The 18,325-nt window shown below is 48.9% G+C and overlaps 1 protein-coding gene across 1 annotated transcript in view; it reads right to left on the reverse strand.

Moving 5' to 3' along the window:
• Window positions 1-18,325, reverse strand: part of TG (thyroglobulin) — a 234,181-nt gene that overhangs the window by 40,967 nt on the left and 174,889 nt on the right. Inside the window, exon 41 of the mRNA XM_005900741.3 lies at window positions 67-231. Coding sequence (XP_005900803.2) covers window positions 67-231 — 165 coding nt within the window. The remainder of the gene's footprint in view (window positions 1-66; window positions 232-18,325) is intronic.

Consider the following 18,325-nt stretch of genomic DNA (forward strand, 5'->3'; position numbering starts at 1 on the left):
TCCTTTCTGGCCTGGTTTCCACTTGTAAAAGATCCCTCCGTCCCCAACTCACATACGAGTGCCCACCTTGGTCTGGGCATCATTGAGGATTCTGGCCGGCTCCTGGCGGAGGCAGGACACCATTTCTTGGACAGACGAGCTGGGGCAGCCAACCTCCTTTGCCAAAGCAGCTGCCTGTTGCCGAGCCCTCTCTGGCCTGATGACCGCGGCAGGGGAGAGCGCAGAGCCACCCTAGAAGAGAGAGCAGACTCAGAGCCCAAAGTCTAGATCATCTCCCACGCCCTGCTCAGCCCAGAGACCCCAGGGCTGCATCAGGGCTCTGCGTCCTTCTTCCAGGTGTGGGAGTCCCAGGACCCTTCCCTCGAGTGCCCACAGGCGTCTGGGAGGTCAGGGCTGCTCAATATCACATCAACATGCTGTGTGGTCTTGAATGAGTCTCTCTGGGCCTCAGGTTTCTCACCTGTGAAGTGAGGGCAGTAGACAGAGTGGTCTTCAGTCCTGACTATGAACTAAGGTTGTGTGTGTGTGTGTGTGTGTGTGTGTGTGTGTGTGAGTCATGCAGTCCAGTTCTTTGCGATCCAATGGACTGTAGCCCACCAGGTTCCTCTGTTCATGAGATTCTCCAGGCAAGAACACTGGAGTGGGTTGCTGTGCCCTTCTCCAGGGGATCTTCCCAACCCAGGGATGGAAGCCGGGTCTCCTGCATTGCAGGCAGATTCTTTACCATCTGAGTCACCAGGGAAGCCCAAACTAAGGTTGCATATTGAGACAAAGAGTTGACGGTGGTTGAGCAGGGACAAAAATCAGAACTGTCCTCTGAGAAGAGGACTCCACAAAAGGTGGGTACATCCCACCAACGCCTCCTGAGGATTTCTTAAATAGCAAGCTTTCCTGGCTCGGTTAAGATAGAGTCAGACTTGAAAATAGATGCCTACCTAGAAGGTGATGGAAACACAGTCATCGTGAAATAAATTGTATTGGCAGTCATTGTAAGTCTCCGTAAAATCTTTAGGTCTCTGGGAGCATTTTCTAAGAAGGCAGGTGGTGGTTGCTAGGTCCTGGGCAGTGGGTCTCAGCCTGGACGGTTGGTGGGATTGGATCTTCCGCCCGGGGTAGAAGAGTTTAGCTGAGCAGGGTAGGATCCTGGGGCCTGTCCTCTGTGGGTCAACCCCTCCCTCCAGCTCAGACATAGGCTGGGGCCCCCCACGGAATCTGAGACAGCCAGGGCGGGACTGCTGGCATCACCACCATTTCTCACAATGCCACCTCTAACAACAGGAGCAGAACGGCCATTGACTGGAGACTTCAATTAACTTGAGTTAATCTTGTTTTATCTCATTGGGTCCTCACAATAGCTGTGTACCTTAGCAGCTGTTACTGTCTCCATTTGATAAACATGGTAATAAAGAAACAGGGAAATGAGCAACTTAGCCAAGCACAAAAATCTTATCAGAGGCAGAAACAGCCTGTGGCTTCTAGACAGTCAGGCTTCAGAGCGTACTGTGCTCAGGACCCCAGGAAGAAAGTAGAAGGGTCTAGATCAATTCCTGGGTTGGGAAGATCCTCTGGAGAAGGGAATGGCTACCTACTCCAGTATTCTTGCCTGGAGAATTCTATGGACAGAGGAGCCTGGCAGGCTACAGTCCATGGGGTCACAGAGAGTTGGACATGACTGAGCACACACCCACATAATTTACTTAAGCTTCACAATCATCCCACGAGGCAGGGGGAATTATCATCTGATTTTGTAGATGATGGGGGTTAAGGCACAGAGGGGCTCTGTGGGTCTCCAGTCAAAGACTTGCTCTGAGCTTCAGCATCTGTTAACCAGGGCAAGTCCTAACTCCAGGTTTAAGCAGTAATACAAGAAAAACACCAACCAACCCAGGGCCTGGAGGTCAGCAATGGTGGCAGTGAATAGGTTCACGATGGTTGAACCCTCACCATCATGATGGGTTGAGTCCCTGGGCCCTTGGGTTTGTTTCCAATGATGAAGACCACCGCAGATGCTCAGTCTTAAGGGAAAACACACACACACTAATACACACTAAAGATATTCAAGGTCAAAGCCCCATGTTCTAAATTACGCACTGAGCTGCCAGAGTGCAGGAGGCTGAGGTGGGCTGGTTTGACCCACGGGTAGGTCGTGAGGAGACGTGGGTTTCAGGAGGGGGCCCTCTAATGTGTTCTACACTTTCTACAGATATAAAAAGCCAGAGTCCCTGATACGGTGAGGAAGTGGTTAACAGCGTGGGTTACATTAATATTGCCAAGATGCCTCAGAGAACGTTTTTCTCTGCAAGGACTTTGTCTTAATTGATCTTTCTGAAGGAAACCATGTTCTTCATGGAAAATCGGTGGTTAAACAAGCCAACTGCCAGCTCAGCCCTCACTTTGAAGCACTTGGTTGAAGACAAAGAACTGCGGGTGGGAGGAGGGGGTGGTACGCAGAGTTGTGCAGAGAGAGGGGGCTTAGGGGGCAGAAGAACCGGGTTCAAACCCCAACCCTGCCGCTCACCAATGAAGTGACCTTGGGCCAGTGAGTGGCCCCCGGGGCCTCAGTTTCCTCATCTGTAAATGCGGATGATGAACCAACTTCACAGGTCACTATGAGGATGCCCAGAGAAGGGGGCAGCGTCCTCCCCACGGAAGGCAGAGAGGTCTCCGCTGCTGTGGGCACCACGGGGCTCCGCGGACCCGGGACTGGAGTGGGTTCTCTCCAGCCCACCCTGTCACCCCAGCCAGCCATCCGCAGCTCTGGGCCCGGACTTTATCTAAATCTGACCTAGCTATCGAGTGGCAATGAGTTTCCGCTTTTTTTTTTTTTTTTAACTTTAAAAATAGCACAGGGCAAAAACCACAAGTGCTGACCACTGCTTCTTCGTTCTGGAGCCTCCAAACATGGGAAGGTATCTTGACCTCAGTCAGCCACAACGGTCGCTTCAGAGTCAGGACCTGCCCTTGGGCGAGCGCAGGCACAGACCACATGGTCAAATGGAGAGGCACCTCACGATATAGTCATACACACACACGCACACAAGGACACACACACACACACTTACCGACATACATTCTCACACAGAGACACAGATAGAAAGACACACGCAGACACACTCAGAAACACACAGGCACTCAGCTACACACACAGACTCTTGACTGGGACACCTCAGTGAACCCCTCACAGTCCTTCCCCGGAAAGCAACAAGGAGGGGTAGTTTCTGTGACAAACGTGCCATCCCAGGAGGGCCTGGGGGCCCTTCCTTTCTTTGGGGGGTGAGGAGGGGGGCTCTGGGTGGCAGATGAGCCCTCCAGGAGGTGCAGGCTCCTCTCACTGCCTCCCTCACCCTTCTCTGCCCACCCCCCACTGTGCATTTCTCACCCGTGAGGTCGCGGGTGGCGGGGGGCTGGTAGTGATGATCACTCGTGAAGAGCGAGGGGGTGGATGGGAAGCTGGGTGCCCGCTGGGGGCACAGTGTGGAATCAAGGAGTTAATTCATGCTGAGACCTTGTGAAGGCGCCCTGCAGGGAGACATAACAAGGATGGTGGCAATTCTCATTTAAACAGCACTCACTATGTGTCACACGCTCCAGGACGCTGTGCTCATAAAGGTTGACTTACTCTCAAAGAGCAACCCTGCAAGGTCGGGGGGGCGGCGAGGACTGGGTTATCTGAGCCTTACAGGTGATGAAATTCAGGGCGGAGATCAAGCCACTTGTCCTGTGTGTCACAGCTGGAGAGGGACAGCACCGGGATTCCAACCTTCGCAACCTGCTCTAACCTTGTGCGTCCTCTGTCTTATGCCTCTGGTCGCCGCCCTTTCCATCCCTGTGTGAATGTGAGGTCAAAGCAAAGCGGAAAGGCATGGTCCGGGGTTTGGGCCCACCAGGGTTTTGACCCCAGCTCTGCCTGTGGCCATCTTGCCAATTCCCTTTGTCATGTTGGGCTTCCAGCTCCTGATCTGAAAAATGGGGCTATTTTCATGAACATTCACAGAGCTGGTATGTGGATTACATAAAATAATGGAAGCCAACTACTTAACATGGAATTATCATTCAGTAAAGTTAGTTGTAATGATCATGGTGGATATTGTTATCCATGTGTTTAACTCCTACAATTTGACTTATTCTCAAGTCACTCAAGCCTGCAGTTACACACCAAGTGACAGGTAGGTAGCAAGTCCCTTGTGATCTCTGTCCTGTAATTCTGCTCAAGCTCACTTCCTGCTTGTTGAAAATATGGACTGTATCCAGCAGGATACACATATTAGTGGCCTCCACATGAGGCTCTCTATCATCAGGGTTAAGAGAACAAGCAGAAATTCATGTGCTTTCAAAGATCAGAGTGGGAAGAGATCTCTCATGCCCAGAAATCTCCTCCCACTCTGGGCATGAGAGTAGTCCAGAGGAAGCTGCTCAGATGTAGGACTTGAGTGGGCTTTGACGGAAGGAAGTGATTAGAGAAAAGGAAAGAAGGCAGGTGGCCACTCTTGAGGGAGTAGGCAGGGATGGCAGGTGAATCCAGGGGTCTGATCACCCCAAGCAGCTAAGGGGAATGGGAGCTGGTTTCAGGAATCCCAGAATCCCCAGATTAGGACTTCAGTCAGTTCAGTTACTCAGTCATGTCTGACTCTGCGCCCCCAAGGACTGCAGCATGCCAGGCTTCCCTGTCCATCACCAACTCCCAGAGCTTGCTCAAACTCATGTCCATAGAGTCAGTGATGCCATCCAACCATCTCATCCTCTGTCACCCCCTTCTCCTCCTGCCTTCACTCTTTCCCAGCATCAGGGTCTTTTCCAATGAGTCAGTTCTTTCCATCAGGTGACCAAAGTATTGGAGTTTCAGCTTCAGCATCAGTCCTTCTAATGAATATTCAGGACTGATTTCCTTTAGGGTTGACTGGTTGGATCTCCTTGCAGTCCAAGGGACTCTCAAGAGTCTTCTCCAACACTGCAGTTCAAAAGCATCGATTCTTCAACTCAGCCTTCTTTATGGTCCAACTCTCACATCCATACATGACTACTTGAAAAACCATAGCTTTGGCTAGACAGACTTTTGTGGGCAAAGTAACATCTCTGCTTTTTAATATACTGTCTAGGTTGGTCATAGCTTTAAGATTAGGACTTAGAACTCAGAAACACAGGTACTAAATGAGTTATCCAGCAACTGTGTAAGTGAATGGATGGATGAATCAATGGGTGGATTAGTTAATTCTCCTGAGTAAGAGAGGCATGTGCACAGAGAGGTAGGGAGGAACAAATGTGAGACAGCTTTAAATTCAGCCTAAGCAAGACAAGCGATTAGAAAGCAGTAAACCCCGGGACACAGGCAGGTACCCCCACAGGCAACAAGGAGTTAGTAAAGGCTTCTGAACGGGGTGTGACAGAAGGTATTTTAGGAATATTCTTGGGTCATTTATTTTTGCATCTCAGTGCTGAAAATGGTGCATAGCACTCAGTAGCCCCTCAGCAAATGAGCATCAAAGCCTCTGGAAGGTGAAAAATTCTGATGGCAGAGGTTGGGACGGGTATTCCCTTACCACCAGAACCTAGCACAAAGCTTGGTGCACAGCAGGCCTTCACTAAAGATCGGTGGGCAGAATGGAACTCAAGTGAATGGCTGGATGGCTGACTGACGGCTGCGTGGGATGAACAGGAGAGGTCCTGTCTGAAGCAGGGATTACCACAGAGGCTTGTGTGGGTGGAGGAGAGAGGGGTGAGGCATGAACCAGAATATCACTGCCATTGCTCTGCATTGGACCCTCTCCTGGGAACGGACCCAAACCTGGAAACTTGCCACCAGAACATCATAGACTGGCTGGGTTTATTGTTACTGTTTGGTCATGTCCAACTCTTTTGTGATGCCATAGACTATAGCCCACTAGGCTCCTCTGTTCTTGGGATTTCCCAGGCAAGAATACTGGAATGGATTGCCATTTTCTTCCCAACCCAGGGATCAAACTCGAATCTCCTGCATTGCAGGCAGATTCTTTTTACCACTGAGCCACCTGTGAAGCCCCCTAGCTGGACTGGGGGACATCACTGAGGCAGACAACTCAGAGATAACTCTGCAAACTAAAGCAAGAGATAGACTTCAAAAAAAAAAAAATCTCTTCTATACGTGCAAGTTAATATTAATATTGCTTTTAATCTTTTCTACACTGAAATCATCTTCTTTTCTTGATCCCTAAAAGCATGAGTTTCACTCTGATTTGTAACACTTTGATTCTGGCAAAATTTCAGTCAAAGGGATGATAATTAACACAACTTTCATCCGGAGACCCTAGTCTTCGGGGCATTGGAGCACACTGCCCCCTTCCTCTGCTTCTTTGGAATCAGCAGTTCTTGGTTTTAGTTGGTGGGAGCCCAGGGAATTTGGATGAAGGAAAAGGGGGGTATCTTAAACCTTGTTGGAGAACTAAATGGCAACCCACTCCAGAACTCTTTGCTAGAGAATTTCATGGACAGAGGAGCCTGGTAGACTACAACTGAGGGGGTCGCAAAGAGTCAGACATGAGTTAGCAACTCACATACATAGCCCTTGTTAGTGTCCTTTGAATATCAGACAAAATGATGCCCTTGAAGCATCTTAACACCAACTGCAGGGATGAATTATAGCCTAGGAGAGCTCGTGAAAGACAAAGCTCTGCGAGTGCTGCTTCTTTTGTGGAGAAATGCGTGTGCACAGAATACGTCACCTCTCCGAGCCTCAGTGACCTCCACTATAAAGTGCTGGCCTCACAGTCTTGCTGCCAGAGGTATCGAGTATGCTGCGTGGGGAACTCAGCGTGGGACCGGTGCAGGGCAAGGGAACGGCCCACTGGCTCTCCTGCTGTTCCTCTTAGGACTATGGGTCTTCCCAGTAGGACACACCAGCCTTTCACTGACTAATTCTGAATTGCCATGCCCTTTAAAACTTTGAAAACAACTTCCAGTGTGGAAAAACTGGGCGAGCAATTTGTGAATCAGGGCCGATGGCAAGAATCAACCTGCAGGAAAAGCAAGCAGCCCAGTTCCTCTGAGGAGCAAGGAACTGAAAGGAGACCTGGCTTCCCGGCCAGTCTGCTTCCGCCCTGCCATACGACCCCTGCTGGGTCCTCCTCACCCTCTCTTCCCCTTCCATCTCTCCACCTTTAAAGTATACAACTTTTAAAGGGAGGTGGAAGAGAAGGAACATTTTATAAAGTAACTTCTAAGAGCCAGGTCATTCCTGCACATTTTCTCATGTGATCCTAGCAACAGCCCTGTATGGATTACCATCCCCACTTTACAGATGGAGAGACTGAGGCCCAGGTGGGCAAGTACTTTGTTCAAGGTCTTGGGACTGAAAGCATCAGAGCCAGGGTTATAAAGCTTGCACTGTCTCCCTACACCGTCCTACCTACAGGCAGAGACAACAAGAGCTCAGCCCATCACATTCCTGCTTTCCACTACACTCGGTAGTGGCTGATGGGCGGTGATTTGTAAATAAGATGTTTGCAAGGTGGTCAGGACAGAGAGAGGAAAGGCGGGGAGAGCCTGGCTTCACCGGCCGCAGGAGTGCCAAATGGGAAACAGTCTCACAGGCCAGCTTGTAAAGTCCCCTCCCTTGTCGTGACCTCATTAAGTCTGCGGCATGGAAAAGCCACCCTGAGACCGACCAGAACCAGAACCCACCCTGGGTCACTGTGATGCGCATTTACAAGTGTCCCACATTCTGTTTTATATACAGTGTTCGCTCAGACCATCTCAACACTCCAACTCATGTGACGAAGTAGGAAAAACCAATATTATTTTAAAAGGAAATACATTACTTATTTAATCACTCTTTTTGTACATTCCCTACCTCATTCCAAAAGGAAATTGGGATATACTCCGGAAAGAATGTCAACAAAGTCTAGTAAACTGTTGGTACAGATGAAGGAGGTTAAGAAGCCAGATTTTCTGGCCCCAAGATGCTGTGGTTTTCCCAGGCTTCCATGCTGCCGTGATGGAGGGCAGGTGTCCTGTGAAGTCCACGGGCATCCTGACTCCCTCATCTCCCCATCGCCTATCACTCCACCAGGCTCTTTGGATAGTCCAACTCTATCAGTTCCCAGGGTCCCCTATTAATTCAAGATGAGGGACTGATGAGTGATTTTTTGGACTCTTTATAGTTTTCAAAATATTCTACTTCTCTCCAAAGAATTTTATAACATTTAATTAGAACAAATTTTAATTGCATTTAAAAGAGTAATTCCTTACTAAAATATAACCTGACTCTTGTTGAGAGGAAAGCAGGCATAGCCACTGATCTGTGGACAAGTGGCGAGGTCAAAACCACGTACGAACACTTGGCAGGGGGAATAAAGCTGGGGCAGAAGGAAGACCACGGTGGGCAGAGGGAGGTGGTCCTGACCAATGGGTGTGGTCCCCAGAACGAGCCTCAGCGTCATCACATCCCAGGTTTGCCAAAATGGCAATCCTCTTCACACCTAGAAAAAGGCCAGCATGTACTGTTCTATCAGTGTCTCCTTGGTTTTGCTGTTTAGTCGCTCAGTCGTGTCTGACTCCTTGAGACCCCTTGCGGTGCTCTTCTGTCCATGGGGTTTCCTAGGCAAGAATACTGAAATGGGTTTACCATTTCCTCCTCCAGAGTATCTTTCCAACCCAGGGATTGAACCCATGTCTCCTGCACTGCAGGTGGATTTTCTGACCACTGAACTAGCAGGGAAACCCAATTTGTCACCTCTGTATAGCGCAGAAATCTATGGTAGAAAATAAAGATCAGCAAAACAATGGAAACTTAAATACAATTTTCTGAGTCAAGGAGCAATGACTGTGAGATATTGTTAGCCTCTCAGCATGTCCCGTGTGTGTGTGTGTATGTGTGTGTGTGTGTGTGTGTGTGTGTGTGGGTCTATTTGTATATTTATATGTAGGGAATAAATTAGATCATACTGATTTTGAACTTGTCTTTTTCACCTCTCGGTCCATTGTGCATATCCTTCTGTGCTGGTACCTAGCCATTTATGAGACTTTCTAATGTCAACAGTGCATCGGGTATTTAGGCTGTTAGGGAGAGAGTCATGGACAGGTTAGGAGCGCCTGCAGGTCACACTTGAATGCAAAGCACAGCTCTGATTGGTACTTTTTGATCTGGACTCTTCCTTCATCTGCAAGAAGGAGTATAATGATGCTGATAGCTTCTCTAGAAGACCTCAGACAGGATAACTGACTTGCCCCAAATCATCTACTGTTACCAAGTTGGATTCAGGATGCTTTTCTTCAAAGCCATTGCGTCACCTGGCCCTGCTATGCCGAAGGGAGCAGGGGACCAGGCTACTGTCTGCTCTCAACCTCCCTTCTCCTGACATCTCTGGCAAACACTCCTTCCCACCTGGCTCGGTTACAAATCGCCTCTGCTACCTGTGGATGTGCTGTGTGGAGGCCCTGCCCAGGCATCCGCTGGAGGCGGCCTTCCCGGGGCGGGGCGCCTCCCAGGCACTTGGTCAGCCTTGGCTTTGCCCCTTTAGAACCATGCTCGCTCTCCTGTCATGCTTGTCTTCCATGCTCTTGGAAACTTGACAAAATGCCTTTTTTTCCCCCCATCTGTCACGAGCATTACACCCAACGGCCTCTGTCACCTTCTGCCTGTCAGAAACCATTTAAACGCGTGGCACTCGAAACGTACTGCTGTCCCAGGCTAAGCTTTCACCCTTTAAAAGGGAATACGCTGACTCCTGGCCAAGGCAACGGCCGCCTTCTGATTTCAAAGGGAATGGAAAGGCAGGCTCCTGGAGCTCTCCCTCTGTTCTCAACGAGCAGTTCATACACACACACAGTAGGGGAAGTGTCGCCTTTGAAAAGTAATTTCCAAATTACAACTTGTAAAAGTGCCTAGGTACCTGGATGTTTCTGTCCAGCCATTGCTCCCGTGGCTCTGTTTCAGGGACCGGCTGATTTAGAATGAATGCCTAGGACAGCTGGGACTGTATGGAGGAGAGGGCAAATCTTAGAGGAGGTTGGCCTGGGCTTTTCCACATTCCTACGCTTTGGCTTTGAACAGATTAGTCACTTCTTCAAGACTCAGTTCCCTCAGCCTTACAGCCTTGCTGCCAGAGATATAGGAAGTAAGGAGTGTGAGAACTCAGCACAGGGCCGCGTGCAGAGCAAACGCCCCACTGGCTCCCGCTCCTTCAATTCCTCTTAGTTCTCTAGGTCCTCCCAGTGGGACACGCCAGCCCTTTGCTGAATAATTATACATTGTCATGCTTTTAAAAAATTTGTAAAGCAAAACCAGTGTAGAGAAGTGGTAACAACACAGACTAAGCAAAAAGAAAGACTTGCATTCGAGCCTCTGCTCTTAGTGGCCTTGTCTTATTGGGCAAATCAGTTAACTTTACCCTATCCATTTTGTGAAGTTAGAATTTTATTTTACTTTTTAATCTTCTCTCCATTTGCTGCACAGTGGGTTCTTGTTGGTTATCCATTCTAACTATAGCAGTGTATACATGTCCATCCTAAAGAAAGAAAGAAAAGTGAAGTCGCTCAGTCGTGTCCAACTTTTTGCGACCCCATGGATTAGCCTACCAGGTTCCTCCGTCCATGGGATTTTCCAGGCAAGAGTACTGGAGTGGGTTGCTATTTCCTTCTCCAGGGGATCTTCCCTACCCAGGGATCGAAGCCGGGTCTCCCACATTGCAGGCTGACGCTTTACCATCTGAGCCACCAGGGAAGTCACACATGTCCATCCTAAACTGCCTAACTATTCCTTCCTCCCAGCCTTTCCCCTGGCGACCATAAGTTCGCTAAGCCTGTGAGTCTCTTTCCATTTTGTAAGTTCATTTGTATCAATTCTTTTTAGATTCCACCTATAAAGGATGTCATACGATATTTCTCCTTCTGTGACTCACTTCACTCAGTACGACAATCTCTGGGCCCATCCATGTTGCTACAAATGGCATTATTTCATTCTCTTTAATGGCTGAGTAATAGTCCGTTGTGTCTTCTTTATTGACAGAGGAAGCTCTGTCGATGGGCATTTAGGCTGTCCCCATGTCTTGGTTACTGTAGACATGGTTACTCGGTTACTTGGTTCATGCTGTAGTGAACACGGGGGTGAAGGTACCCTTTCACATCATGTTTTTCTCTGAATATATGCCCAGGAGTGGGACTGCAGGGTCATATGGTAGGTCTATTTTTAGCTCTATGTTTGAGGAACTTCCTTACTGTTCTCCACAGCAGCTGTTCCAATTTACATAGTTGGGGATTTTATTCATCCCTCTGTTTGGTTGTATGGATCAGTATACAGAGATAACTGGAACTGGTGGCAGATCTGGGGGTCGGGGGTTAGCCAGCTCTTGCCCAGGGCTATATTCCCACGTCTAATATCAAGGTGGAAAGACGGAAGAGTGAGGGGCATGGAGGGAATTTCTGGCCCAGAGGAAGCTGGCCTGGAACTGAAGTCTGGCTGCTCTGCCCCACAGGAGAGACTGAGCAGCCTGTTTTTCTATAAGTGTGGCTCTGCAGTCAGCCATGGCTGACTGTTTGAACTATGCCTCCAAATATGAGCATCTAGAAGATAGTAGGGGGCTTCCCAAGTGGCTCAGCAGTAAAGAACCCACCTGTCAAAGCAGGAGATGTGGGCTGGGTCCCTGGGTCAGGAAGTTCCCCTGGAGAAGGAAATGGTAACCCACTTTGGTATTCTTGCCTGGGAAACCCCACGCACAGAGGAGCCTGGTGGGCCACAGTCCATGGGGTTGCAAAAGAGCTGGACACAACTTATCGACTAAACTACAAGAAGAAGACGGTAAGGCCCGGCCCAGTCATCTGGGAGTGAGAAAGCCTTGTCTGGTAACTGGTTTCCTCCCGTCACCTGCGATCACATCCCTCTGTCCATCTCCTCCTCCTTTGCTTTCCTCCTCCTTTCCTTCCTGGACTAGGTGGCACTGACCAGCTCCTGGGGAGAAAGGGCTCCCCAGGCCGCCCTGGAGAAGAGCAGTGTGTGTGTAAGTTCTGAGACTCTGGTGGGTGTGGATGGTCTTGTGTGTGCAGAAGGGGAATTGGCTGGGGACAGGGTAGCCTCTCAGGGGACAGTGTCACCAGCAAGGGTGACTGGGGCCGCACGGACATGACCGGGAATGCCTCTGTCAGAGGGAGTAGAACAGAGAGGAGGGACGTGGCCCAGCTCTCATTAGACATCCCTGGAGGGGGCACCTTGGAAAGAGGCTGGACCGGGAGACAGGGCACTGACCCAGAAGGCCTTCCTGGGTGTCCGGCACAAAAATACAGGTGAGGGGGCCACCCTGGGGAGATCAGTCATGGGTGCCGGAGTCAGGTTCTGGGCTGGAGGCCCTGTGCTGGCCACAGCGGTGGGGAGGCGGGAGGGGCCCCCACCGGAAGTGGACGGTGGAGGGCTCCCACCTCACATCCAGACCACAGAGGCGGCATGGAGCGCCTGAAGGCAAGCCGTCTGCACATCCAGCTGGACTGAACCCCGCGGCCCTGGGCTGTCCTGGCAGCTGTCCTTCAGACTTGAGCCTCACACCCGCATCCTCCCGCACTTGGCCTTGTGTGTTCAGCAGGGCCCTGCATTCTCCATGGCTCACTTCCTTATCCTGTATTAGCTCCAGCTAATGGGTGTGCGGTCTGAGCTTAGCCCCCTCCCTGTAACAAGGGTAGCCCTCGCAGGCCCTGGGCCCATCACTCTGCCAGACCCCTCCCCAAACTCCCCCGTGTGACAAGCCCAGGGGACTCTTGCTAAGGTGCTGATGCATCGGTATGAACTAAAAAGGCCTGCTTCCGAGCCCCGCCCCAGCTGAGCTCCTGGAACCCATGTCACGTCATTTGCAACAACACAATCCCCTTCAAATTTGTCAGGGAAAAACAAATATACATTTTTATACGGTGTAGAAAAAGAATGGACAGAGCTTGAGCTTTGGGATTGGAGAAATCTTACTGAATCTTAAACTTACAACTTGGTAAGTGGTTCTACTACCTGGATTTCAGTTTCTCCACCTGTAAAATGGGTACATAATAGTGTCTCAAGGTACAGTATCGAGAGCATGGACCATGAGTTCATTATTAGTGCACATACAAGGCCAGTATCTCCTCCTCCTACAAGCTGTGTGTACTTGAAAGAAAAGTGAAAGTGAAGTCGCTCAGTCGTGTCCGACTCTTTGTGACCCCATGGACTGTAGCCCACCAGGCTCCTCCATCCATGGGATTCTCCAGCCAAGAATACTGGAGTGGGTTGCCATTTCCTTCTCCAGGGGATCTTCCCAACCCAGGGATCGAGCCCAGCTCTCCCGCATTGCAGACAGACGCAGGCAGATGCTTTAACCTCTGAGCCACCAGGGAAGTACTTAGGAAAGCTATTTAAATCCCCTGTGCCTCAGTTTGCTCAAGTGTAAAATGAGGGTAAGAAGAATATTTCACTAGATTGTTGAGATGAATTGATGAGGTAAAAGGTAATGTGCTTACATGGGTTAGGTTTCCAATAAATGGTAGCCAATATTAAAATCAGAATTGATATTTCAAAGAGCTCTAGCAAGAATTAAATGAAATAACAGGTTTGAAAAATATTTCAGAACCTGTATAGCACTGTCAGAGATCAGTTATTATGATTTATAATATTATTGCTGCTGCTACTGCTAAGTCACTTCAGTCGTGTCCGACTCTGTGCAACCCCATAGACAGCAGCCCACCAGGCTCCCCCGTCCCTGGGATTCTCCAGGCAAGAACACTGGAGTGGGTTGCCATTTCCTTCTCCAATGCATGAAAGTGAAAAGTGAAAGTGAAGTCGCTCAGTCTCAAACTCAAATTTAAAAAATAGCCAAATCTTTTCCAATCTAAAGAAAGCTTTGGGGATTGCAGTTCTGTATTGGCCAAGGATATTTTAAGCAGCTGGGCTTGTCTATCTTCTGTCCCTGCTTGGCGGCCCCGTGCTGCTGGGTGTAATTAGTCGTGGCTCTGTGGGTGATGAAGTAAAGGCTGGCTGACAATTTCACACCCACCCAGTGGCTTGGAAACGGATGACACCATTCTAAATTGCATTAAGGCCAGTTTTGAGCTTGTTCTTCAGATGACAACCACGGAATCGTGTTTTGAGTGGAAAGCCTATCTCATAGAAGTATTAAGGCATCATAAAATGAGAGAGAAGTTATTAGCAAGGGGACTTTAATAAAAGCCATCATCATGCTATGAGAGACAGTAACCTCATTTTGTGCTGTTAAAGCATATTTTGAGGTGTTTGGACAAGTTTAATTGAGATTATTGTTTATGAGATGAAAATACAGGGGTGAAGCAATGAAGAGGGCTGACTCAGCTCACGCTCGAGAGCTAATTTCAGAGGTCTTATCTTTAATGTTCATCCAGCTCTTCCTATCAACTCTGGGACACAGCCAGCTCTGCCATCAGAAGCTAGTTCTTTACCAGAATAACTCCATGGGCTTCTTTGAGCATTTCCTGTATGCAAGATGCTGCATGGAATTTGAAGATGATTAAGGCCTAGAGTAGGAAATGGCAAACCCACTGCAGTATTCTTGCCTGGAGAATGTCATGGACAGAGGAGCCTTTCAGGCTGAAGTCCATGGAGTCACAAAGAATCAGACATGACTGAACACACACCCATGAAGGCCTGAAGAAAGTTTGTAATCTACGGGAAGTGGGGTTTCTTTGTCTTTCTGAGTTTTTTTGTTTTAAATTCTCACTCTCCCTGTCCCACCCTCCAATTCTCCATCCGTTCTGCCCCTTCTTCCTCCTAGCAAATATTTGATGGTTACTCTGGCCATGCAAGGTGCTAATGCTAGGTGTCAATCATTGACAAAACAGGAAGCCGCCTGGCCTTCATGGAACTTAACAGTTTTCGGAAGACAGACCAACATAGAGGTGGGAAAGGGGAGGTATTAAAGAAAAGCTTGAAGAACTTCCCTTCAAAGGGCCTGATACCACCTGATGCCACCATGTACCAAATCTTATTTCTCTTGGTAAGACTGCCTCTTGCCTTTGTCCTAAGTGAAATCCACAAGGATCTCTGAGTCCTTCCTGGTTCAACTGTACATTTGAACCAAGGAAAGATAACCTGTGATGTCTCAAAACTCCTTGTTAATAATCCTTTTTGTTTAGGATAATAATACTAAACAAATACTAAAATAATACTTGTTTTCCTCTTTATGTTTCTATTAGAGTCTTGGTCTCCCAAACAGAGACAATCCATTGGTACACAGGAAGAAATTTCCAGAATATTTGCCTATAAATATCATTTAGGTAGTCTTATTCTTTTAAAACATGTTTATATATATAATGTATATTTTAGTACAGTCATCTATGAATATAATTAATGACTGTGTATATAAAAGATGTGTATATTAAAAATGTGCACATATAGGGAATGCTTACTCAAACTCACTCAAAACTTTGTCTTACTGTCATGATCAACAAGTTCAGAGACGAGAACACTTGCACTCGAGAACAGGAAGAGGCCTTTTCTCAATGGACTGAAGGAAACAGTCGAACGAGGATGCCCCCATGCGCCATAGCGTTTGCTCCGCTGGTGGGAATAAAAGCGACCAGCAAACTTCTTGCCTCTAGGACAGTCACAGGGCGTTCTGGCAAAAGGCTCCACTACAGACAGATGGCATCGCTTCTGTCATCCCTCCTCCCCACCAGGGCCACGCGGCAGGAGCCAGTCTGGGGAACAGGCTGTTCAGACAGCTGAGGAACCTCACTTTAGGACAGAGGACAAGAGCAGGCAGGGGAGAGGGCCTACCCCACTGCATAGGGTAAAGGGAACATGAGTCCTTCCACCAGGCTCTAAGTCTCTAAGAGGAAAGGATCAAGCCTTGGCTGGCCTGGACTGGAGACTCACTCCTGATTCTGGCAGATCCTAGAATGAGGGGAACAGCAGGAGTAAATTCAGGGACAGAGCCAGCAGAGCCTGCCAGGCAGTAGGAGAAAGCGGAAGTCACTGAGATGGCAGGTCGGAGCAGTGAGGACCAGGGAGGAAGCCACACGAAGGCCACGCACAGTGAGGGCAGCGGGGGTGGAAGGCTGGGGCAGAGCTGGGCTGAGACTGAACTGACCTGAGCGGGTCAGCTCGTCAGCCTGTTCCAGGAGCACCGAGAGGGAAGAGGGGATCACAGGCAGTGGGAGGACCGACATGTGGCCGATAATGATGTCACTTCCGACTCCAGACAAGATGCAACTTATCATCCCACAAAGAGAGAAAAAACATGAAGGGACCAATGGAATGTCCCGGCCAGCACTGCCAAATGTGTAGCCTTAGTGCACTCATGTTCAAGGTTGAGCTGAATATCACCCGCGTCCTCAAGACTCGGGGCCACTGCAACATTTTGAACCATTTCCTTTAGTTTCTCCTCCCACAGAACCCCCACTGTGCTCCCCTCTCATTGTGGTTTATTCCTGGTCCCTGTCTGCTGACCTCTCGGATGGCAGGACATGAGTCCCAGTCACCCTGATGCCCCCTGAGCTTAGCCTCATGGTTGGCATGAAGCCAATAGTTACTCAATACAATATTCATTTAAATAAAGAAATACCTGTTAGATCTAGAAAAGAAAAGAGTTTGCATCTTCATGCATCTACAGGAAGTCAGTAGGGAAAGCAAAATTGCAATGTTGCTAAGACTGAAATCGGGGCCCCTCTAAGAGAGCTTCCCAAGCTTTGGGAACCCACTGTCGCTAAGGGGGATGCAAAGGGGACAAGTTGAGCAACCGCAGAAGAGAACAGCTCGGGTGAATCAACACATTTGTGCAACTCCTCAGAGTGGAGAAGCTTCAGTGCAAACAGAGCTTCTGCTTTTTTTTTTTTCTCCTGAAAACACTGCCAGCTCCAAGAGGCACCCCCGAGAGAAACACAAAGATTCTGAGGATACACATTCAGGTGCCATTCTAGCTGGATAATTCAGGTCATCCACATGGACCATTTACCCAGCTCCGGAGATAGTTCCAGAAACATGAACAGCTCCCAACTCTCAGGAAACAATGGGGTCTGATATCTCCCAGATGATTCTCAAGGTTAGCTCATCATCCTCCTGGGAGGTGAAGAGTCAATATTCACAGCCCAGGCGCTTTTTGTTCAGAAAGCAGATCCATCACTTCCATTTACTTGTTCATCTGATGCATGGGTGTGGCTCATCTGTTTGGGGGGCAGGCTCGGTGCTGGGCTCATGGTCTGTGTTAGACCTGCCCCTGCTTGCCCCAGCTTATGCTCCACTTTGAAAGGAAAGAGGCGGAGGCATATTCCGTGGTTCCCATATCCCCACCCCACCCCCCCACCCCGCCCCTGCCATACACCTTGCACTATGCTAGCTAATCTATGCACATCTTCCTATGGACCTCACGCTGGAGAAGTGGGCTTGGTTCCTGCTTGGTTTAGGAGAACTGCAGACCCCCCGGGGGGCAGGTAACACCTGGCTCTCGATGACACTACGTGTGTAAAGCTAGCATTTACAAAGGAGAAGGTTTCAATAAGATCATCATCTTATCCACAGAAGTAGGAGGAAATTAGTCAAGCAAATCTCAACATACAGGGTCATCTTGCTAATTTGCCTGTGGACATTAGCCTGGGTCCTAATAGCTCATAGACAGCATATTAGAGCAGAGACATCACTTTGCAGACAAAGGTCTGTCTAGTCAAAGCTATGGTTTTTCCAGGAGTCATCTATGGATGTGAGGGTTGGACCATAAAGAAGGTTGAGAGTTGAAGAACTGATGCTTTCCGACTGTGGTATTGGAGAAGATGTTTGAGAGTCCCTTGGACAGCAAGGAGATCATACCAGTTAATCCTAAAGGAAATCAACCCTAAATATTCACTGGAACAACTGATGCTGAATCTAAAGCTCCAATATTTGGCCACCTGATAAGAAGAGCCAACTCATTGGAAAAGACCCTGATGCTGGGAAAGACTGAAGGTAGGAGGAGAAGGGGGAGACAGAAGATGAGATGGTTGGATGGCATCACTGACTCAATGGACATGAGTTTGAGCAAGCTCAGGGAGTTGGTGATGGACAGGGAGGCTTGGCGTGCTGCAGTCCAAAGAGTCAAAAGCGACTGAGCAACCGAATAACAATATAACAGTTCATTAACTCAAAAAGCTCCCTGGAAATCAGCTGCTTTTACACTGATGGACCTGGATGTCTCCGTGCGCTCTTGTAGTGTGGTTGCCAGACACGTGGCCACTCAGCCAGGGCTGATCCCATTCTTAACTTAAGGACCTTGGTGGGGGTGTCCCCTGCCAAGTGTGGGCTCCGACCTCCATACCATCCCTCAGCCTGGGCCACAGCCTGGGATTCTTTTAAGTGCAGTTGACAGCTTCAGGTATGTTTTCTCAAACAGACCCCATTTCCATG

This window comes from Bos mutus, chromosome 14 (assembly GCF_027580195.1).
Source record: "Bos mutus isolate GX-2022 chromosome 14, NWIPB_WYAK_1.1, whole genome shotgun sequence".
Classification (NCBI taxonomy): Eukaryota; Metazoa; Chordata; class Mammalia; order Artiodactyla; family Bovidae; genus Bos; species Bos mutus.